This window comes from Dermacentor variabilis, chromosome 2 (assembly GCF_050947875.1).
Source record: "Dermacentor variabilis isolate Ectoservices chromosome 2, ASM5094787v1, whole genome shotgun sequence".
NCBI lineage: Eukaryota > Metazoa > Arthropoda > Arachnida > Ixodida > Ixodidae > Dermacentor > Dermacentor variabilis.
Window position 1 is genome coordinate 121,280,591 of NC_134569.1, and position 23,642 is coordinate 121,304,232.

General features: G+C 45.6%; 1 protein-coding gene across 2 annotated transcripts in view; it reads right to left on the minus strand.

Moving 5' to 3' along the window:
• LOC142572640 (uncharacterized) overlaps positions 1-21,076 on the minus strand; it is a 177,079-nt gene extending 156,003 nt beyond the window's left edge. Inside the window, exon 1 of one of the 2 annotated variants that reach the window (XM_075681895.1) lies at positions 20,984-21,076. In XM_075681895.1, coding sequence (XP_075538010.1) covers positions 20,984-21,068 — 85 coding nt within the window. In that variant the 5' untranslated portion in view covers positions 21,069-21,076. The other variant, XM_075681900.1, reaches the window with a different exon arrangement.
• Positions 21,077-23,642: the final 2,566 nt, after the last annotated feature.

Consider the following 23,642-nt stretch of genomic DNA (forward strand, 5'->3'; position numbering starts at 1 on the left):
AAGTTACAGGCAGAAGGGATCAGGGTATCAGAAAAAATTCTGCTCCAGACAAGTACTCTCGAGCAGCGTCAACACTCAGGATACTGTAATCAGCCCTGTATACGCGCCGTCATCCGGCAACATGTCGCGCGACACGTTATATAGGTCTTGAAGAGTCAGCAGGGTTTACAACAACAGGATTATGATGATGATGAATAGCAGTAATAAAAAGTGGGCTCCAATCCACGTTGTGAAGGTGGTTAGCCAGCGAAGCTGTGGTGTCACCTGATCCGATAGACCAATATTACGTAGCCTTGAATGATTGAGCAATGCACTACATGAAATGATTGACAGCAAGACAATTAAATTGACAAAGTGAACTGCTGCGTCCTGGCTAGCCTGAGCATGACGCCGTTGTGCACACTGACGTTGCTGTTCCCGTCGCCGCTCATCGTGTTCACGTTGCTCTTCGGGAGTTCTAACTCTGCATGGCCTTCCCATAGTGCTAGCACAACACAAATGAAATCAGTTGCTATGCAGCTTCTTCCTCTTTTACATATGAAAATGTAGTGACGTCGCTCCCTGCTTCCCGGCAAATGCAGTTTATGTAACCGTAATCTTTGCCGAGAACCGCGTGCGGCGAACGGTATGCGTGCTTCACATCATTCAAACGCGTCTTATCATATATCATGTGGTTTTAAACGAGAAGAAAGGGGGGGTTAACCGAGGGGCCTGACTTTCATTAGTCATATCATAAGAGGCTAATAAACACTGACACCAAGGACAACATAGGGCAAATTACTTGTGCTTAACAAATGAAATAAAGAAACGATAAATTAATGGAAATGAAAGTGGATGAGAAAACAACTTGGCGCGGGTGGGGAACGATCCCACACTCACAATAGTGTGATCAGACCTGTATATATACGCGCCGTCATCCGGCAACATTTCGCGCGATACGTTATATAGGTCCTGAAGAGCTAGCAGAGTGTACAACAACAACAATAACATGATGATTATGATGAATAGCAGTAATAAAAAAGCATGTGTGGTAGCATGTGTGGGTTTATTGACTGGTTGCCTTCACCCTAAAAGATCACGTTTTCGTGACACCTGCGGCAGAAAGGATGTTCCACATCTGCCGCCAAGGTCTGTGAGTGGTGGCGCTGGCTAACACTTCCAGGGCTTTACTAGGAAACATAAATACCCAAGAAAGTGAATGGGGAAACGGCGCCGTGGTAGCTGAAGTAGTAGAGCATCGCACGCGAAATGCGAAGGTTGTGGGCTCGTTCCCCACCTGCGGCAAGTTGTCTTTTCATCCAATCTCATTTCCATTAACTTATCGTTTCTTTATTTCATTTATTAAGCACAAGTAATTTCTCTTATGTTGTCCTTGGTGTCAGTGTTTGTTGGATTCTTATGATAGCATGTGGGTTTGACACTTTCGTGCTTTTTTCGTGTAGCATGGAGCCCACTCCATGCTACAGTTATATCGAGCACTTTTTATCGGATCGCTACGTTATAGTTCTCCCGTGATTATTAAAACATGCAAGTCAAATGTTCGAGAACTACAGAGCGTGCAAGCACAGGCACTACGTGTTTGCCTAGGACTTCCGCGGAGCGCCTCAACAGCAGGAACCATTATATTGGCTCGAGACCATCCGATCACGACTTACATTAGCATCGACACGCTTAGGGCCCATGATCGTCATGTTTCACGCATGCAATCAAGCTCTCTTGCCTGCCTGCCAGAACGATGACCACAGGCGTCCTTCTCCAACGAGCTCAGCATCCATCGTGCCTGTCTACCATCGGGCTTCACACCCTCAGCACGTTCAACCTCAGCTTTGTGGTGTTTAAAACAACCTCAAGTGCGTCTCACGGTTCCAGGGATAAGAAAGAAGACCGACCTGCCTACCTTGGCCCTGAAGCAAGCAGCTCTGGATTGTTTGAACACTTTCTACTTTGACCGAGTCCACATATATACGGATGGCTCTTCCACTCAGACCAGCTCCACCGGCGCAGTGGTTATACCATCACGATCAATTAGCGTCCGATACAAGATTTCTCACATGACAACATCGACCGGATCGGAGCTTGTTGCCCTCCGAGGTGCCGTTGATTACATTAACAACCAACCCGCTAATCGGTGGGCAATATTCTGCGATTCGAAGGCGGCCTTACAATGTCTTCTGTCATCTCATCGTCGCGGGTCGTGTGAACAACTAGTGTCGGAGATACGAGAAATGCACCATCGTATGATAGCGAAAGGACACGACGTCGTGTTTCAGTGGCTGCCTGGCCATTGCGGTATCTCCGGCAACGACCTCGCTGACGAAGCTGCTAGGAAAGCACACGAAGGAGCAACCCTTGTTTCTGTACCTTTATCGCGGACCGACGCAGCCCAACACCTAAGCAAGGTAGCACACCGTATGACATTAGAGAAGTGGCACACACCTGAATTCACCCAAGAACGATTGCATTCCCTCGACCCCTCTATGCAACTGCGGCTGTTACCAGGGCTTCTGCGAAATGAGGAAACAATGCTGTGCCGCTTACGCTTGGGTGTCGCATTCACCAATGCATATACGTTTTTGATTGGAATGACTGATAGCGCCGACTGTAATGCCTGCGGTGCCGAGGAAACTATAGAACATCTACTGTGCTACTGTCCATCTTTTCAAAACGAAAGACATGACCTCTGCACAGCTCTCAATCAGCTGGATAGAACACCGTTCACTTTGAAGAAGATCTTGGGACCATGGCCTCGCATATCGCAGCTACAAAAGGCCACAAAAGCTCTGCTGCGATATTTGAAGGCTACTGGATTGAATCAGCGTCTGTGATCTGGACTGAGTGACCGAACGATATACCCAGTAGACTTTCTTTTCTTCTTTTAATCTTTCCGTCCCCTTTTCCCTTTCCCCAGTGTAGGGTAGCCAACCGGGCTCAGTCCTGGTTAACCTCCCTATCTTTCCTTTATCATTTGCTCTCTCATTTTTTTTCGTGCTTTTCTTTATAGAAACGGATATTATTGGGGTGTGTCTTGCATGCGTAATTCTAGTGGCGATATGCACTTTTCGCTTCAATTCATGAAATGGTTTTCTGTCGATTATTCTGTCGAAGGACACGAAAAAGAAAAAAACCCGGGACCTGAGTCATATATATACATAGTTTCGCTGTAGAAAGCACCGTGTCTCTACAAACGGGGCGTGAGAGAGAGAGAGAAGGAAACCTTTATTTGAAGCAGTGACTTGTCCGTCGAGGTGGGAGGGTCCCTTATTCCAGGAACCCTCTGGCTTGGATCGCCCTCCGGGCCCGGGCGACGAGTTCGCGCTGGTCGACCAGGTCAGGCTTGGAGATCGCAGCCTCCCACGTTTCAGCGAGGAGGTTTGGGTCTGCGTCTGCTGGGGCTACTAGTTGTGCCGCTGTGATGGTTTCTCGGGTTTTCTTGCATTGCAGTAGGAGGTGCGCCAGGCTGTCTGGCACGTTGCAGTGTGGACAGGTGTAGCTGTACAGCGTCGGGTGGAAATGCAGTAAGCTTCCATGGGTAAAGGTATTGCTCTGGAGTCGCCTGTAGTCGGTGCCACAAAATTCAGAAAATCATTCCTGTTCTACTGGTGCCACAGTTATTGTTTTATTATTTTTTGCGGTTTTTGCCCAGCGTGATCCGTCATCTGTCATCAAGTAATAAATTAATCAAGACTTGTCCCAACTGTTCTAGCAGGTGAATTAACTGGGTGCCGGGTCACCACGGAAGTTGCCATAATAACTTCTTTTAGGTGATTTAGAATGCCGCGTTGCGCTTGCAACCCTGATAGAAGGCACCTTATGAGTGAGTGAGTGAGTGAGTGAGTGAGTGAGTGAGTGAGTGAGTGAGTGAGTGAGTGAGTGAGTGAGTGAGTGAGTGAGTGAGTGAGTGAGTGAGTGAGTGAGTGAGTGAGTGAGTGAGTGAGTGAGTGAGTGAGTGAGTGAGTGAGTGAGTGAGTGAGTGAGTGAGTGAGTGAGTGAGTGAGAAGGCGCCGACGCATGTTTAGTTTCGAGTGTTTTAAATCTAAGTTTCCTTTGCGAACCTTTCCGGGCTTTTCTGACCATGGCTGGGTGTCGCTGCCTGGTCGATTAGCTCACACGCAGGACAGCACCACCATCACAGGTGTTCTGGCTCAGAAATGACTGAGACATAAAATAAATGATACCTAAATATCCTCATTAAAACAAAAATATGTCATAAATAGCAAACTTCCGATAAAAAAAACAACTTTCTATGCCTACTTTTCTAAGGTTTGGGGTTAGGCGCCTCTGCTTGGTTGATCTGATCGGCCGGCCCAATTATTAGCGCGCCGACAGTTGCAGTTGCCTATCGCAACTGCATAGCGTTTCAGTTGCATATCGCATTCATTTAACCGCTTCACAAAAGCTTCGCGTATTCCCACATGTGGGTTGAACCTGTACAATTCTTTCATGCCACACTATGAGAAATATCCAGCGTGTTTTCTAGTCGCGTGCCGTAATTTTGATTTAAGCGCATTCGCCACGTGCCGTTTAGTTTGTGAGTGAGCACGCTCGAGCGAATTGGTCCCGTGCTTCGAAGGAGGTTCGCGTGAAATGCGCGGAGACGTTGGTCGATCGAACAGCTGCATTTTCTTTGTGCTAAAGAAGAGCGCCGTGATGGACAGCACAAGAGACACGGAATGAAAATGACGGTGAAATATTGTTACGCCGAACGATGCACACGCCATATCGGGGCCATTATATATACGCGCGTCCGTATATTGCGTACACCACCAAGCAGTTTAATGCGAACAACTGCCTCGCATATCTTGGAATCTATAACAAGGCGTCCACCTGGGGGCATCAGTATTGGGTTGCAGCCTTTGCACACGCACGAAGCATACACAAGTGCCGGATACGCTGTCTTTTGAGAGAGCGAATTTACTTGGAGCGATAAATGCTTGTTCATTTCTCCGAGTAGTATACCAATGACGCTATTCGGCAGAAATGGCAATGTGACTGCGAGCATCCCAACTCACCTGGGAGCTCACGAACGCACGTATATAGTTATTCTTTGCGTTCGCTCCCAAGTTTGGTACAGCTTCCGCTGGTTGCTGCCTGCTGCTCGGTTGGTAGGTATCTCGGCAGATATTATTTATGGATATATATACAAAGATTACGTCTGTGTCGAATGCAAGTACGAGAGAATGGGCTGTCGTAATGCCTTGCACGCTAACTGGCAAGGTATTGCCACTAAGCGCACCTCACTAAGCGCACCCCCCCATAAAATATCGTTTCTACATAAAGCCTGAACATTTAGTGCTGGCTAATAGGTACCTGTAAAGCACACCGACCTCCTATTGCAATTGAGCGGACCTCACATTGAACAGACCTCTTGTGCTACTCTGACACAAGAGGCACAAAATCCCTGAATGCAGCTAGATCCGTGTCACACTTCCCTGTGCATGCACCTGTCATCGCCATGTTCTTCCCTCGACAGGTGAGATGCAGTCGTCCTCGAGACATCGCTGCGTAGACATATGGTGTTTGCATTTCGGCATAGTTTGTGAGCGATGAGGTGCATAAACATAAAAAATTTTCACGGGGTTAAACGTGTGACAGGTGTTGTGGATAAACAAAAATTACATGAGGATACGCGCTGCACAGGATCATATTAAACACAATTGTACGCATCACCGTTAGTTTTATAATATGTACTACACACCGCTTGACAAAAGCTTCGCGCTTCACACAGATTCTAAAATGTTAAAAGTTTTTGAATCGATGACAGCATCTGTCAGCGTTACAAGTATGGTCTTGGTCAAAGTTAGTCAAAGGCCCTTGGTATACACTTGACGCTCTCAAACGCTTCAAGCGCTCACGGTAAACTCTGTAACGTATTCCCCCTTTGCTTTTAGCGCGGTGCCGCCCGACACGGTCCTGTTGCGCTTTAATTACAGTTTAAGTGCATCCTCCACGATAACCGCTTAAAATAAAGTAACGGGGCACGCTTTTATAGACCATCGGGCACCCCGTGAAGGGAAACCAACGCGACGATGCTACGGACACAGAACATCACAGATACGCTTCATGTCGTAGCTGAGATTGAAGAGTTGTACTCACACTCCAAAGCCATAAACTGCAAAGCGTGATTCGATGGCTCGATAAAGAGCGGTGATACCACTTGTCCTCTTAAGTGCTGTATTGGGTAACATCAACGCGGCGATAACAAAGTTATGCGAAATAAAGCCGTTCATTTAAAAATGAAGTCAGCACAGAAATAATTTTAAAAAATTTCGGCAGAGCCCATCTCGCGCTATGATTGTCGACGTTAATACAATCATCAATCGAGCAATATAGCGACGCCACCTGTAATGTTGGCTGAAAACAAGTTTGTTCAGAACATGTCATGGTCGTTCTGATACTCCCATTACTTCGATTATACCGTGTTGGGGTCCCTGCCAACGTTAGCCAAGGTGTTAGAATAACGAACGACGAAGGCGGATGACGACGACGGTACAATGACAGCGGGATGACGACAGTGGTGTGACGATTACAACATCACGAAAACTGTATGACGACGACGACATTACGACATAGGTCAGACAACGACTGTGAGGTGACGATGGCGTGACGACGATAGCATGACGAGGATCGGATAAGGAATCTGAAGTGAAGACGACGTTAAGTCCACTATATGCTATCGCGACGATGACATGGCAACGAATGCATAACGACTGTACGACTGTACGGCTGTACGGACGACGGCATGACAAGAGTGGGATGATGAAGCTATAGAACGAAGACGATGGAACGACCGCAACGCATCAAGACCACGAGCACTTACCTAATAGCCCAAGCTATTAGATAACTTGGTTCACTGGATCACTGTGAAAGGCATAACGATGACTGCATGACTAAAGTCAGATGAAGAAGCTAGAATGGCGATGATAGAGCGTCCACAACGGCATCATAACAACGACCAAGGCATAACAACGATTGCAAGACGGCTGTATGGCGATGATGGCGTGACGATGACGCAATTGGAATGGCAACGATAAAGTGACCAGGATGGCTTCACGACCACAAGTACATGCTTAGTGCCCCAAGTTAGCAAACAAATTTGGCCGCTGGATCGGCGTAAGCGTATGTATGTATGTATTACGAGGGCTGCAATGTGGGCTTGTTCGTAATGCATCTTCAAGGGGCGTACGGTAGCGTGATTAAAAGACGGTACAAAAGAAGACATGCAGGGACATACAAAGCACTGTGTGTGTGTGTGTGTATGTATGTATGTATGTATGTATGTATGTATGTATGTATGTATGTATGTATGTATGTATGTATGTATGTATGTATGTATGTATGTATGTATGTATGTATGTATGTATGTATGTAATAATAATAATAATATTTGGGGTTTTACGTGCCAAAACCACTTTCTGATTATGAGGCACGCCGTAGTGGAGGACTCCGGAAATTTCGACCACCTGGGGTTCTTTAACGTGCACCTAAATCTAAGCACACGGGTGTTTTCGCATTTCGCCCCCATCGAAATGCGGCCGCCGTGGCCGGGATTCGATCCCGCGACCTCGTGCTGTATGTATGTATGGATGGATGGATGGATGGATGGATGGATGGATGGATGCATGGATGGATGGATGGATGCATGGATGGATGGATGGATGGATGGATGGATGGATGGATGGATGGATGGATGGATGGATGGATGGATGGATGGATTCAAAATGCCTGAGACAGGCAAATAATGCTAATCGCATTAATAATAATTATTATTACAGCGAAGCTGTCTATGGCTTCTTCAGGAAAAATCGTGGCGGCGAACAGAAAACGCCTTGTGGCAAAGCAAACTTTCTCGCGAATGCTCTGTAGCTCTCAATCTAATGGAGGTATCTCGGAAAAAAATTTATAACAAAATTGGCTGCTAAGACCACTTTATCATTACGCCGAGTTTCGTTTACTTGTCATAATTACATAGTGCACAGTGAAGTTGTAAACGTTACACAATTCCCGTCTGCTGTCAATACATGGGAATCTACGGCGGGAGTGTGGTTACAGAAAACGACTGTAACTCTCGTTTTATCAAAACTGTCCCGAAACAAATTATACGGCATTTAACCGCCAAGACGACTCTAACATTACGCCGCGTTTCATTTACTTTTCCTGATTACGTAGTTCACACTGAATTTGTGTATATTGTGGAATTCCCGTCTGCTGCTAATGCATGGGCTTCTACGGGAGGGAAACGGACAGCCCTGTGTTTGTCCGCTAGAATAAAACTCTAGTCCTTCCAAGTTTCATCAGGCTAATCAACTAGGAAGTATATATGCTCAATTGCAAATTACAAACAAACGTGTTTTGTTTCGTGCACTACTTCGGACAGCGCCCCGGTCAGCGCATATCGTCGCTCGCGTCCAGACTCCGTTTAACGGCCACCTGCGTCTAAACAGCACTCCGTCGCAGCTGCGTCGACACCTGCATGTTTAGAGCGGCGTCGTAAAGGTCCTTCGGTGGTAGCTCTGTGTATGTATGACGTAATGCGTGACGTAGTGCGCGCCTGATATTTCTTTGTATTTCGCATAAATGACATACATAACTATATGTATAGTTACGTACCAACAAAACTTTATACCAACATAATTTATACCACCATAGTAGCTTCACTGGTCAACCACCTTCACAGGGTGGACTGGCTCCTCAATTTTTTTTTTATATATATACGGTAATTCCCTGCCAAACATCCCAGACTCGGCGCTTGGGTCTTTTCGAGTACCTTCCAAAGATCAAGGTGAATCTTCGCTGCACTGTTTCTCATCGTAAACTATTTTCGGTAGCAAATTTTATTTTCTCTCTGCTACGGTGATTTGAATATTGCGGTGGTGCCAAAACCTAAGTTGAGAGAAAGCAAAAAACAAATAATGGAATACTACGCGTAGCGCCTTAAAGATCACCTGTGTATAGTTGCTTGAAAGGATTCGCGGTTTCTTAATACAGCCCATTACTGACCGCTACCTTGCCTCAAAATGCGATTTGTGGAGAAGCGTTATGAAGATTCCGGACCGCATTTGTTGTTTTTAATGAAATTTCACTAGTTTTACCGCCGCAATAAAACTGCATTGTTTAGCTGGCTAGTTGGCAATAAATGCAACCGAAAAGTGTTGAAGCAAATGGGCCAGTAGTTGTTTGGAAGCGAAAGAGGTCTTAACATGAAAAACATGACAAACATTCCAGTCTGTGAGGATGGAATGGCAGCGAAAGGTTAACGACAGTCAAAGCTCTCAAACAAAAAGCGAAGTGCTTGCAAATGTACTACTAAAAAATTCATTCGGATCACTTTCCAGTAACTCTAAACTTCGACAACATGTCTCTCCTCCGCATGCCCCTAGGTGGAAACTAGCCTCCGCCAATTGGGAACATCTAAAAAAATGGACTTTTTATGGCGAGATTTTATCAGCGAACTTAGTATAGACGACGTAGTAGCGCATTTTACTGATTTTGTCATTGACGCAGCAGAGAAATGCATCCCACAAACCAGTGGTGGCAGTGCACAAAACGAGTGCCATGGTGCAATGATAACTGCAAGCAGGCGCGCAAGAAACATAATAAAGCATGTGACATACTGCGCCGACCACCGACCGTAGAAAATCTTGTTGGATCTAAACGCGTCAAGTCACAGGGAAGGAGGACGCGGAGACAAGCTAAGAGGACAAACTGGGAGAGGTTTCCAATAAACAATAATTCTTACACGCAAGAGGCGAAAGTCTAGAATGATCTCAGGAGGCTAAAGGGGCAGCAGATCCACACGTTGATCTTGGTCGATAACTAAGGTAATACTTTGAAACACCAGACCGACGCCATTGGCATGTACTTCGAACATCTATGAAGCTCCATAAGCTACTGAGAACAATTTCTGAAATACAAGCAAGTAGCAGAACTTTATCACAGGACTGTAAACGCCGACCGAATGAACCGTACAACGTCCTTTCGATATTGCCGAGTACAGAGCTGCCTTAGGCGTATATAGGTGCACTGCACCGGAAGCTGACAGAATTATCTATGATATGACTAAAAACCTGCACACTGACACACAGATGACATTGTTGGTGCTTTACAACTCTATTTGGGCTGCCGGATACCTTCGATGCACATGGAAAGAAGCTATATTGTAGTCCTGGTCTTGAAACAGGCTTAAAGACCCATCCTATGTATTGTGTTACCGTCCAACAGCACTCACAAACTGCTTATACAAACTTTTCGAAGAAAATGATAAATCGTCGTCTCTTACATTTGCTTGAACTGAGAAAAATGCTTGACCATTATCAGTGCGGTTTCAGAGAGGGTAGGTCGATTACTGACCATCTCGTGCGGATTGAGGCAAATGTTCGCGTCGCGTTTATCCATAAGCAGTTCTTCCTCCCCGTGTTCTTTGATATGGAAGAGGCATACGACACAAGTTGGCAATATGGGATTTTACGAGACCCCTCAGAAATGGGTGTTCTAGACAATATGCTGAATGTAATTGAGAGCTACTTATCTGCACCGTACATTTCGTGTTAAAGTTGGCAGTGCTCTATCCAGGCCATTTATACAAGAAACTGGGGTACCCCTAGGTGGAGTGCTAAGCTGTACCCCTTTTACCGTAAAAACGAACTCCTTGCGCTCATGTATACCGCGCAGTATGTTTTACTCGGTATACGTGGATGACATACAGCTGGGATTCAAGTCATGTAACCTCGCAATCTGTGAGCGACATGTTCAGCTTGGCTTGAACAAAGTGTGTAAATGGGCACAGAAGAAAATAACTTTAAGCTCAATCCTCTTAAAAGTTCCTGTGTGCTTTTCAAACCAAAGAGAGACTTATTTGCAAAGCCCAATGTAGAACTAAATTTCTAGGCATCATACTGGACTCAAAGCTAGCTTTCATCCCACATATAAATTATCTTAAAAAATTTCTGAAAACAATGAACATTATTAAAATACTTTCGCACTCTACGTAGGGTAGCGATAGGAAATGCCTCATGAACCTATACAAGGGCGTGATACGCACACGATTGGATTACGGCGCCATATTGTACCAGTCTGCTACGCCTAACGCCCTAGAGGTGCTGGATTCTGTCGGCGTCGGCATATAGGCGTCGGCTTGGCCACAGACGATTTTTAGGACGAGTCCTGTGGCAAGTCCTTACGTATAGAGGCAAACGAGTGGTCATTCCATCTACAAAGGACATACTCTAGCTTCAAGTATTTTCTAAAAGTACATATGCCAGCTCTGAACACCTGTCCTATTCGACGATAAATGACATGACCATTGCCACGCCCTGTCAGAATCGACCTGCAGCGTGAGAGTATTTATCGTTGCGTGTGCGGAGCCTCAGCAAAGTAGGTGCACCCCTCCTTCAACATCGTCTCATGCCTCCAGCAACGCTGTTACCGCCGTGGCAGTGGCAACTCATAGAATGTGACACTTATATTATCCATATCACTAAGCACGCCCCAGAAGCACATATTAAGACGCATTTTTAGAACTTTGGGTGAAATGCTCCTGCCCGGAGCATTACACTGACGCATCAAGATCACATGCCGGTGTGTCCTATGCAGCCCTTGGAGCATCTTTCTTTGAATCCGGCGTTCTACATAATGAAATGGGTATCTCTACGGCTGAGGCATGTGCAGTATTGTCGGCTGCTAACCATGTTAGGAATACGAAGAAACAAATGCCATTGTATAAACTAACTCTTTAAGTGGTGTTAGATCCTTAAGTAAGTTTCAAAAAAGTAAAAATACAGTACCAAATGACCTTTATTCACTTCTGTGTACAACATACATGTATAATCAGCATTTCGGGATATGCTGGGTCCCCGGACACAGAGGCATCAAAGGCAATATATTCGCTGACAAAACCACCACACCAATAGTAACAAAATACACTAATTCCTTTGTAGCTGTACCTGCCATAAATTTGAAGCCTTTCCTACGAGAAAAAGGTTTAGAAGCTATTGGAAGCGTTCATGGGACACTGAAACCTCTAATAAGCTTGATGTTATTAAGCCACAGTTAGGGAATTGGCCACCCATAACAAAAACACGGCAAACCGAGGTCATCATATTTATACTTTTCGTGCGCAAACAAACAGGGACGAAGAATAGGGGCAACGCAAGGACGAGCGCTTTCTAACAACTGGTTTTATTTTTGAAGAACTACTTACTTAAATACCCACAGAACTGCGCGATCTAGAGAACAGAGCACGCCTACAGCGCATATGATACCCGCTGATCTGCGCGATCAAGTCAAAAGAGCAACGTCAATATTACATATAACACTTGTGATAAAAAAAGAAAGGCTATATGGCTATATATATATATATATATATATATATATCACAAGTGTTATATGTAGTATTGACGTTGCTCTTTTGACTTGATCGCGCAGATCAGCGGGTATCATATGCGCTGTAGGCGTGCTCTGTTCTCTAGATCGCGCAGTTCTGTGGGTATTTAAGTAAGTAGTTCTTCAAAAATAAAACCAGTTGTTAGAAAGCGCTCGTCCTTGTGTTGCCCCTATTCTTCGTCCCTGTTTGTTTGCGCACAAAAAGTATAAATATGAATATGTTCCAACTATAGGCCGACTCGCAGTTATGCTTCGAGGTCATCATGTATCAACTGATAATCGGGCACACATATAGCACACACTGATACTACGACCTGGGATGAGCCATCTACCGTGGTTTCCGCCGTGGTTGTTCAGTGGCTATGGTGTTGCGCTGCTGAGCACGAGGTCGCGGGATCGAATCCCGGCTACGGCGGCCGCATTTCGATGGGGGCGAAATGCGAAAACACCCGTGTGCTTAGATTTAGGTGTACGTTAAAGAACCCCAGGTGGTCAAAATTTCCGGAGTCCTCCACTACGGCGTGCCTCGTAATCAGAAAGTGGTTTTGGCACCGAAAACCCCAAATATTATTATTAGTGCCTACCGTGATTAAATGTGGCGAGACACTGACCGTCTTGCGCGTCTTGCTGAAATGTGGTGAAATAGAAGCTCAAAGGAAGAAACACTTTCGTTTGCCATACCATTAGCAAATTCCACTCTATCCAGCAATGTCCCTTGGCAGTGAGCCACTTTTTAATAGCAAATCAGTTTGTCTTTTTGAACAGTTCTTTACTGTATGTTATACACACAAGTGATTCGGAGCACAGCCTCTTATCGGAAGCTGCTGATGCGGTTATATTAAATCACGGGCCTGCCTGCCCTTGCGTGCGAGGACCCGCGTGAGGCATTACTCCTACCTGAATATTCTTGCATCTTGATCTTACAACTGCTTTGCAACATATATATTATGTTCATAGCTCACCTAACGTGTCAAAGCTTCAATGCGTATAGGCGTCTTTTACGCACTTTACAGCCAATGTTTTGGGTCACTATACAGTCAAGTTACATCTCTGTGATTTGCCATTGAATGCATCATATTGTTTCCTGACGCTCTTTGGCCATTATTGGCCCTTGCACCATTAAGCCCCATACATCATCATCATAATCATCATCATCATCATCATCATCATCATCATCATCATCCGTCTTTCTCGCTCGGCCTCTCGATCACGAGACGAACCCGTTACGCCCATAGAGCACACTGAACCCGTAGCAACTGCCAGAGGAAATGAACCAAGCGCCTCCGCCTACCGTCTTCCTCCGCGACCCTTCGCCTCCTTTCTCCTTCCCCGCTTCGCTCAACGCAACCTAGACTTTCCTCTAGGTGACGTTGCCTTGCCGCGTATAAAGGCGTCATTATGATCTTTAATGAAGATACGAGTAATTACGTGATGACAATTCAACACCAAATCATACCTATGGTCAAGCAATATAAGTACCTCGGTGTATACGTGAACGAAGGAAAGACTTACTCAAGCACCCACCAAGAGAATCTGAAAATAAAGGGGAAGCGAAATGTTACAATAAGGAAACACGAAGCATTGTGGGGCCTCAACAAGTATGACGGGGTGCTGTTACGATCGGCCAGCGGCCGCTGCGAAGAATCGCTTCGTGAAGCCAGCAATGCATCCCCTTCGGACAGGTGTGCGGCGCCAGTAAGGCGAGACATGCTTGACGGACCGAGAATTGTTTGTTGGTTCACTGTCGCCTTCACGGACCAATGGGAGCATCAAAACTCCTGGAAAAGGGTGTTCTAAGGCTTTTCCTCACGGGCCTTGGTAGCTGCCACGGTCGTTCGACAAACGCCCCAGCTAACTGTGGGGTCATCCCGGGAACCAAAACATGACAGCGTGAGCCAAGCATGACAACCCCTGTCTACCAAGCTCCCCTCCTTTGTAGGTGAGCAGTGAACAAAGGTGCGGGAGTGAGTGTGTGAACTCTTGCCCTCAACGCAGGTCCTTCGACGACTTTGGACGCTCCGAATGGACGAAGGTTGGACGGCAGTACCCCTGGCCCAGGGATAAAGGGATGACGGAGAGGGTTTAAAGAGACGTTTTCGGCTGCTCGGTGCGTGCTTCACTTCAGTCATGCTAGACTGATGAGATGTATACGTTCTCCACTCTTCATGTAGATATTGCAAATAAACGCAGTACTCTTCGTTCTCGATGAGAACATGTTCGTCCTTTCAACAACGTTTTTAGCGCCGATGAGTCGGACGACCGGCATGGGAAAGCTATCCCTCTTTACATGACCGACCCCAGCTCTTACAGTGCGTGGAATTTGGAAATGAGTAATGGTGCCTGCGCTAACGCTCGCAAATTCCATTCTATGCTTTAAATCAGATATCTTGTCTGGGTTGGAAGTTAAACATAGTTTGAGAGGTCGGTTGGCTTTGGGAGCACACAGTAAAACCACAAATGAGGCAGAGCAGGGTGAAATGGTTCCGGCCTTTTTTTGAAGTCAGAAGCACAGATCAAGACTACTTTTGAAGAAAGACTCAAAAACAATGGATGAAAATAAATGGGCAGCTAAAGTGCACGAGTGTCTTGAAAAGTACTTGAAAAGTACACAAGTAAGCAAGTACACAGGTACTTGAAAAGCGCGGACACAGAATGGAGGAAAAGGCCAAGAAAGAATTGGCAACCAAGTACAAGGTAATTGGAACTGTAAATAGGCAAGCACGAGCCATAAGAAAGAAAATGAGAGAAACAGGGAAAGTTAATTGGATGCAAAGAATGGAACAAAGGACCCTGAAAATTTACAAAAATGAGAAGAAAGAAATTAGAAGGGAAAAATCTGTAGGATAATAAAAAGGGCAGTGCCTTTTGCTACTTGAGGCTCGAACCAGCTGCGTAAGGACAACAACATACCGGTGCAAATATTCGGAAATAGATGAGGCATGTGCGTGCTGCAGCAAAAATCTGGAGACCGCTCAGCACATCCTAATCCAATGCGAAGAGATTCATCCAGTGAGAAACATAGGTAACGTACGCCTTCCAGAAGCGCTTGGGTTTAAAGTGAACGGTAGCGTCCACCGGTCAGCAGTCGAGATAAGCAAGAGAATTTTATAGTATTAGTGAAAAAAAGCAAGAAAGAGATTGATGACCGGATCTCTTACAGTCGTGGCTAGCGGTAAAGGTAGATTTTTAATAAAAATAAAAATTAAGGAGATGTATGCAGAAATTCTGGATAAAAACATTTATAGCATACCTCATTAAATCAAGCAGGCTAGGTGACTATTTTTGACGGCCCCATTTCAAAGGGGATGCCACTAAACCAATCCTTATCATTATCATCAATCTCAGCGCGCTCTTCCGTACTTTCCCCGGTGCGCGATTCTCTCCTCCACGTCCAGGCGCTTTCCTCCTGCGGCGCTTGCATCCCCCGCGGCGACACACATAATCTCGCCAATTTCCTAGACGGGGCATGCACTCTTGCGCGTAAAACACCCGTGTACCGTTCATTGATTGCACGTTAAAGAACCCCAAGTGGGCAAAATTAGCCCGGAGTGCTCCACTGCGGCGAGCTTGATGTCGTGATTTTGACACCTAAAATTCCAAAGTTTAATATTTTTCTTCGTATAGCACTAATTCTTGTTGCGCTTTGAGTTTCTCGCAGACAGCCTTACTATCCGTCGTTTTGAGTAAAATGGCTGCTAAATGGGTTTAACTAATAATGTAAATTTGAAAAAACACCTTTTCGCAATCTTAAGGGTATTGGATTGTTTAGTGTGCACCTAATGACACATACCTGGTGATTCAAGTTGGTCCGACGGTTGGTTCCGAACCCTGTCCCCACAGCACAGCGGCCCGTTGCTGTACCCATTAGACCATAGACTACCAAGTGACTCAAGTTGGCGGGAAAATGGTTAGATAGTGTTACGTCTCAAAACAGCAAACGACATTCCTTAGGTGTTTCCCACAAGGCAGCCCCTTCATCAGCACCCACCCAGACGGCGACGGGACCGACATAGACTGTGACGCGCAAACAAAGGAGCTCACTTCGAGGCGACAACCACCGCCCTCCGTGGAAGCGATAACTACCGCGAAGGCCAGCCTCCTGACCCCGACAACCTGGCCGTCACGGATAGATAGATAGATAGATAGATAGATAGATAGATAGATAGATAGATAGATAGATAGATAGATAGATAGATAGATAGATAGATAGATAGATAGATAGATAGATAGATAGATAGATAGAGAAAAGGAAGCCAGGGATGTTAACCAGTCAAGAGTCTGGTTGGCTACCCTACACTGGGGGAGTGGAGAAGGGGAAGAGAGAGTATAGAGACGTGCACAGAGAGTCATTGAGTCAAAGCTGCTCGTGCAAACCAGACGTTCTCAGAAAGCATAAAAGTGCCTTCACTGCCTTCTGAGCCGATCTTCGGTGGGGACGGTGCTCTAGCACTGTCTGTTCACTCAGATGACAACCATCTAGTTTCCTGAATGTGTTGGACAAAGATCGTCTTTGTGCTTTAAATTGAGGACAGTGGCACAATAAGTGGTCAGTTTTCTCCTCGCATCCGCAAACATCACATGCAGGACTATTATCCATTCCAATTAGTGCTGAGTAAGCTTTCTTGAAGGTAACTCCCAGCCACAACCGACACAGAAGAGACACTTCGCGTCGGTGCAGTCCGGCCGGAGGTCTGAGTTGCAGTGTTTGTGCAGTTGCAATCTGTGCAGTCTGGTGCGCCTTGTATGTGCGGTATTTCCCTCTGCTAAGGAGAGCGTGTGTGCTAGAATGCGAAGTTGTCTCGCAGCGTCGGTCCTTGAGAGAGGAATGGGGACGCAGCGGTCTTCTTTGTTTGACGTCCGATCTGCCTTATCTGCGCCATCATTTCCAATGATACCACAATGATCTGGTATCCATTGAAATAAGATATCATCACCTGTTTCTCTCAAGTGGTGGACAGCTTCCACGATTTCAAACGTGAGCTGATCGTGAGTTCCACGTCGGAGAAACGACTGCACACATTGCAAGGCCGGCATTGAATCGCAGAAGACTGCCAATTTTCGAGGACTTTCGGCATTTATCACATGAAGCGCGTCGCGGAGAGCCGCGAGCTCTGCAGCTGTAGGCGTAGTGATATGGAAAGTTTTGAACCGCTGGGTTATTTCCATTGTTGGTATAAGTACAGCGCCACCGGAACTGGTATACATGTAGTTGAGCCATCAGTATAGACGTATGTGCAGTCGCTGTATTTCTCGTACAAGAGGTGTAAAGTAAGTTGCTTGAGTGCTGATGATGGCAAGTCCTACTTTTTCTGAAGTCCTGGAATTGTAAGGTTTACCTGAATACAGCTCACACACCATGGAACCGTGACGGAGAGCCCACTAATTGATACAAGGGGCCAACGTGGAGGACTCCAGTCGGAACTGTTTCGGCTTCGGTTTCCCAAATTGCCACATGGTTACCTCGTATGCGGGGGCGGTCGCGCATCATTGTCCGGCAGAACGCTGCGACGTCCTGGGTGGGATTGCGCGAACTATTCAGCGATTGTGATTGGCCGAGACACAGTCATCAGGTTCTCTAGTCTCGTCACCTATATTGAAATGAACTGCTTTAGAGCGGCCCCCTTAAAGCAGTGATACGCCCTGAAGTGCCCTGCAGATGTGTGCTCAAACATGTAGCGGCGCAAACATTTAAAGTGCTTCTACATGGAGGGGGCTTACATATCTGAAGCCAGGGTAAATAATGTAAAACAAACCCTTTTCTTTCGCTCCTACTCCCGGACGTACTCATCCCTGTGCCTGGAGGATTCCTGGCCTAAACGCTACTCCGAGTCGTAAAATAGACAGGCAGATAGTCCCCTGAAAGTGCGTAAAGTTCCCAAGGTATGCTAATCGCATTAAAGCGCTGAGTAAATAGCTGCCGAAAAGAGATCTAAACTTTCGGGAAAAGTAAAAAAAAGAAAAAAAACTAAGGCTGCTGAAAAACGTGTGTGCCGTAAAAACACGTAAAAACGCCCGTTGCAAAGAAAACCTCACGGGTTGTAGCGTAAAAGAAGAAAAAAAAAAGGCAGCTACATGCCCAGACTGCCAGAGCGCTAAATAGTGAAATACAAACAAGAATCACAGGTTGTCACGAAGTATTGCACCGCAAAACCGAAAGCAGAGCTTGCATCACCAATTTTGTTTGTGCGCTGCTTCGAAAAATTTAGTCGTCTCACTTCTGACAATTTCTGATTCTTAATTTATGTAGCAGACGGAGAAAAGTAACTAGACTTTAACATTCAGTTATTGCAAAATATGTGGTTACGTTCGAATATTTGAAAATGGCAAAGAGGTATTTAAAAAAAAAAGCAGATAAATGGTTAGCGTGTAGTGTTCGATTCGTATTCAAAATTTTGAATATTTGCCCATCCTTACAAATGATACATATACAGGGTGATCCTTTTTGTTTTAAGGAATGTTTAAAAATCGCCTATGGCAGATAGCTTAATGATTGTCCTTAAATTGGATTGTTCGAAGAGGTGGACACTACTAGCAAGAGAAATCGAAACACATATTGAAATAATTAAGCAAAATTCAGTAATTGAGTTCTTAATCAATTATTTTACGGCGCATCTTGCAATTTACGAATTGTAGCCGGTGAGCTTGCAACACGTATCCACTTGAAATGAATTTGCAGGGTGACACCAGCTTCCTCGTCTTTTGACTGGTTGACATCTCAAGAATATGTACCAACTGACCCAGATCACAACTCTTCTGCTATTTTTAAAAATACCATAAAACTTAAAAATGATCGCCCGGTATATTAAACTATTACCTGAAGTAAGGCTCATAGTTTCGTAGGCCAGATAAATTGCAGAACGCATTTGCTTATACTTACTAAACAAGCGTGGTGTGGTGGACAAAGATACATTGACGTCAGCAATAGAAAGTTTTCACGTGACGTCCCAGACCCAGCTTCTCGCCATGTTAGTATAGCGTCTGCACGCAGCAACCACGATGACGCCAGTGCACCATATTATCCCGCATACATTGTTTTGCTTTTTGAAGGGGAACATTTTTCACGGGTCTATCACCGTTATCGAAGTGTTGTTCGGCGCGACATGCGCCCGTCATGCTGTCAGATTTCTTGTTTGCGCCATGTCTTAACGTGCTGGCATCTCAAAATAGTGGCCACGATGACTGCATGCTTCACAGAGCGCACTTCTCACGTTAGTGTTACTTAGCTTGTTATGACAAGTGTTATGACAAAGTGTCTAGGTGTGACTATTTCACCTTGCACGTACACCTAGTGCGACCATCCTCACTGCCATTGTTCACAGCCCCAACGCGAATATACGAGAGCATTTTCAAAGAAGTCCCTGCATGTATTTTGTTGTTAAGCAGCCTTTTGACACCACGTATAAGTATCGCATCATTGCATGCATCCGTTTCTATCCGACTTCACCGAGCCTTTAACGCGACAGCGTCAAGGGCCCCATGTCGCACGAATTTGGCGTCGGCGTCCGACGTCGACGGAGTTGTCTGTCAGAAAATCTAAATCCCAAATCTAAATTTCCCAAATTTAAACGCCGCAAGCGAAGCATACTCGCAGCAGAGTGCACTCCGGTCGGAGTGCGTTCACGGAACGCACTTTGCTGGTCGAGTGCCTAGCCTCGCCGCCAGTGGTTTCAACGATACAAAATGTAATGCATAGAAAAAGGACACAAACGTTCATCCTAGCTGTTGAACAGCTTTTAACAGAATGAGAACAGAACTCGCCGACATCCTGTTCTAGCAGGATCAAATGCTGCCTCGCCGCACGCCACCATCTTGTTTTGGATTGGCTACGCATTCGTCTTGGCCCGCCTTGACTCGTAACACTCTTACGATAAAAATATTTTCGTTTTTTGTTGAGTAAATATAGATTAAGATTGTTTTTTTTTTAATTTATAATACAACTAAAGCAATTGCTTTTTAGAATGCTTTTTCTTTTTACTTTCATCTGCATCTTCAAAAAACATGGTTTTAGTCTGTCGTCATTGTTTTTCAGTACGAGTGCGCCCTGTTTTCTCGTTTAGCACCGCGTAGCCTAAAGTGTCACTCAAGGTTCCGAAGTTCATTCCCCGTAAGTGCACTTAACATGACGGCGTGACATGGGTATAAGTCACAGATTAGGGTCGCCTACCATTTTTGTTTCATGGGAAGCGCGCAATATCCCGCTAACAATTCTTGCGCCGGTTGTCGGTTGTCAAGCAACGAAAGGGTGTTGAGAGTTCGCCAAAATACCAGTATAAGATTAGAAAGGTGAGATGACAAGCGTGTCTGTTATATTTGATATATAGGTGCACGTGTGCAGACGCCTATAAGCAAGTTTTTGTCAGCGCATAGGGCGTGATACACAGAAAGCTGGGAAACACCTGTAAACAGACGCTTTCAGCCTTATATAATTAGGTACATGCGCTATACGCGAATATTTGTTGACAGTTTTGCGTATACCGGGCGCATTTGTCTCACCTTCGCCGGATCAGCAGCCGGTGCCGATGCAATGGGCGCAATACGTCGGCCATGCAGTTCATCGCATCATTTTCGCACACCATAAACATAAGTGTTTAAACGTAGCACGTACGGCAAAAGTGACGGCCGCCTCCCGCGATGACTCGCACTTTCGGATCCCCGTACACCAAGTAGACGTTCTGTTCCATCACACGCATTCGCGCTAAGTTTGCCCTCCTGTGTGTCGCCTATGCACTAATTCTCTTGCAAAGCTGTGTGCATGCAGGGCGCTGCAATCGCAATCCTCATTTTTCACTGGCTTTAAATTTCATCGCTCTTTGTCCGTACTTATTCGCGCGCGCGTGTGACGTATACGTCGGCTGCAGTGTCGGCGCTGCGTGCCTGAAAATAGCTGATGGTATAGAAAAGGAATAACAAGTATACGAAAAAAAAAAGAAAAAGGCAAGCAGCGCTGCATTTTCCAACTTGCCGCAGCTGCGGCTTGTATACCCCGTGTGCCAGTTTCCACTTCCTCTGAAAAAAAGAATTACATTTTGTCGCTCGACAGAGCAAATTTATAAATCTATTTTCGTTGTATGGAAGGCAGCTGTGTATGCGAAATGAAGCACCGAGAAGCTTGCGAAAGCGAGCTAATCGCATTTGCGCTGTACAAGCAATCGGTGTAGCGTTCAAGCGCATTCTCATCGTGGCACCTGTTTATCACCATTAATTTCTTTTTGCGGAGAAGCTATTAGCCTCTAGTTGGTCGGGACTTTTTTGTGGGCTCTTTCTGTGCTCACCCAAAAACAGTACTGCCACCTAAAGGCCGCGGCCACTCAAACCTAAAACGGCAGCTGGAAAAGGGTTTTATCTTTGGGTATCCGCGTAACATAATTACGTTTTCTCGTATGTTCGAATTTTGTGCTATCCTGTGTGTGTGCAAGTCGTATTTTAAGAAGTTCGTGACGCAATTTACTTTGAAAATTCAGTTACTTCAATGTTGCACTTGCGCTTGGCGGAGCGCCTATAGAAGAATGAAGATGTGTGTTGCATTTCCGCACACGGGCGTGTGCACACAGTGTATGTGTCATTGATGCGTGGATGCTCTGCCCGTTGCATCTGTCGAACAGGTGTTGCGAGCGTAATCGACATTATGCCAAACACTGTGCGAAAACAATACTGCCACCTAACGGCCGCGGCCATACAGACAAACGTTAGGCGACGGCAGCTAGAAAAAGGCTTTGTCTTCGAGTTTCCGCCTAACAGAATTACGTTTTCTCGTATATACGAATTAAAATCCGAAGCTATCATGTCTGCCGCTTGGGTCTAAGTCGTACCTTACGAATTGTCTGACGCAATTTCCTTTGAAAAATTCAACTAGTTCAACAAGGCACTCGCGCTTGGCGGATGGTCTAGAATAATGCGGATGTATGCTACAATACCGCACAAGTGCGTGCGCGTGTGACGGACGTTGCTTGTGGTGATGGCGCTTGTCTGACGTCGCCTATAACGTTGGTAGAAGCTTCGCTCTACATCCACTTTCATAGGGTGCAATGGAGGCGGATTTCTTTTCTTCTAATCGTGTTCTGCGAACAATGAGAAATCTAAGAACGTAATTATTTACTTCGCTTTTTTCGAAATACATTCTGAGCAGTAATTTCGCGGTGACAGAAGAAAAGGAAGTGCATGTGCGGAGACTAAGCAGCAAAGTTTTAATGAAGTTGTGATAGCTGTATTTATGTTCGGTTATTTCTAACAGATGAACAATGTGCGACCCACTGTGGTGGCCTAGTGGCAGTGGCACTGCGCTACTAAGCCCGAGGGTGCGGGATCGAATCCTGGCCGCGGCAGCCGCATTTTGATGGGGATGATAAGCAAGAACGCCCGTGTACCACGCATTGGTTACACGTTAAGGAACCCATGCAATGTGGTCCAAGAACCCACTGTGGTGTGCCTCATAATCAAATCGTGGTTTTAGAACGTAAAACCGCAGAATTCAATTTTACTTAAGGATGTGCGGACCATTGGAAAGTATTGCATATACTTCACTCCTCTTCTTTCCCGTCTTCTCCCGCAGTGGAATGTTCGTACTCGGCCGCGAGGTTATCTTTTACTCTTGTAGTGGACACAATTCAAAGCTATAAAAAAGAAATTTGGGGACATATACTTCTATTATATATATATTTTTTTTAAATCTAGCGCCGAAACCCCATAGCGCCGGTAGGTTAGCGCGACGTCACGGATTTCAAAGTATTTTCTTGTGTTTCGTCTGTCGTGAAGGTATACAGTAGAATTCCTGGAAATCTTGCTCTTCTTTGGCTGCTTTCAAAATACAATGTATAGTCCATGTTCAGCGTTAAATAATTAACGAGGTAAGAGCAGGCGCCGTCAAAATCTATGACGTCACGGGGCGCTGGTGCCGGAACTTCAAGGCGGCGTCGCCACTCGTCTTTGTTCCTTACCTCTTTTCTGGCTTACCGCGCTACTTCTAACGGTAAGAGTGGCTTCGTTGGTATTTGAGAAGAGTTCTTTACCAATACAGCTAAATCTATTTTTTATCTCTTTAGCGTCCATTTAACGAACGTGATTGATCGAGTCTGATGCTCCAAAGCTTCTCAGAGGCGATTAGAGACACCACAGGAAAGAGAGTTCCACACTAATCGTCACCTTCTCGGGTTTATATAAACTTATCAGATCTTATTACGCCAGCGTTTTTTTTCTTTTTGCATTCCGCTCTCAACGGAATGCAGCCGCATCACTATAGTTCGAACCAGCGACGTCGTGCTCTGCGT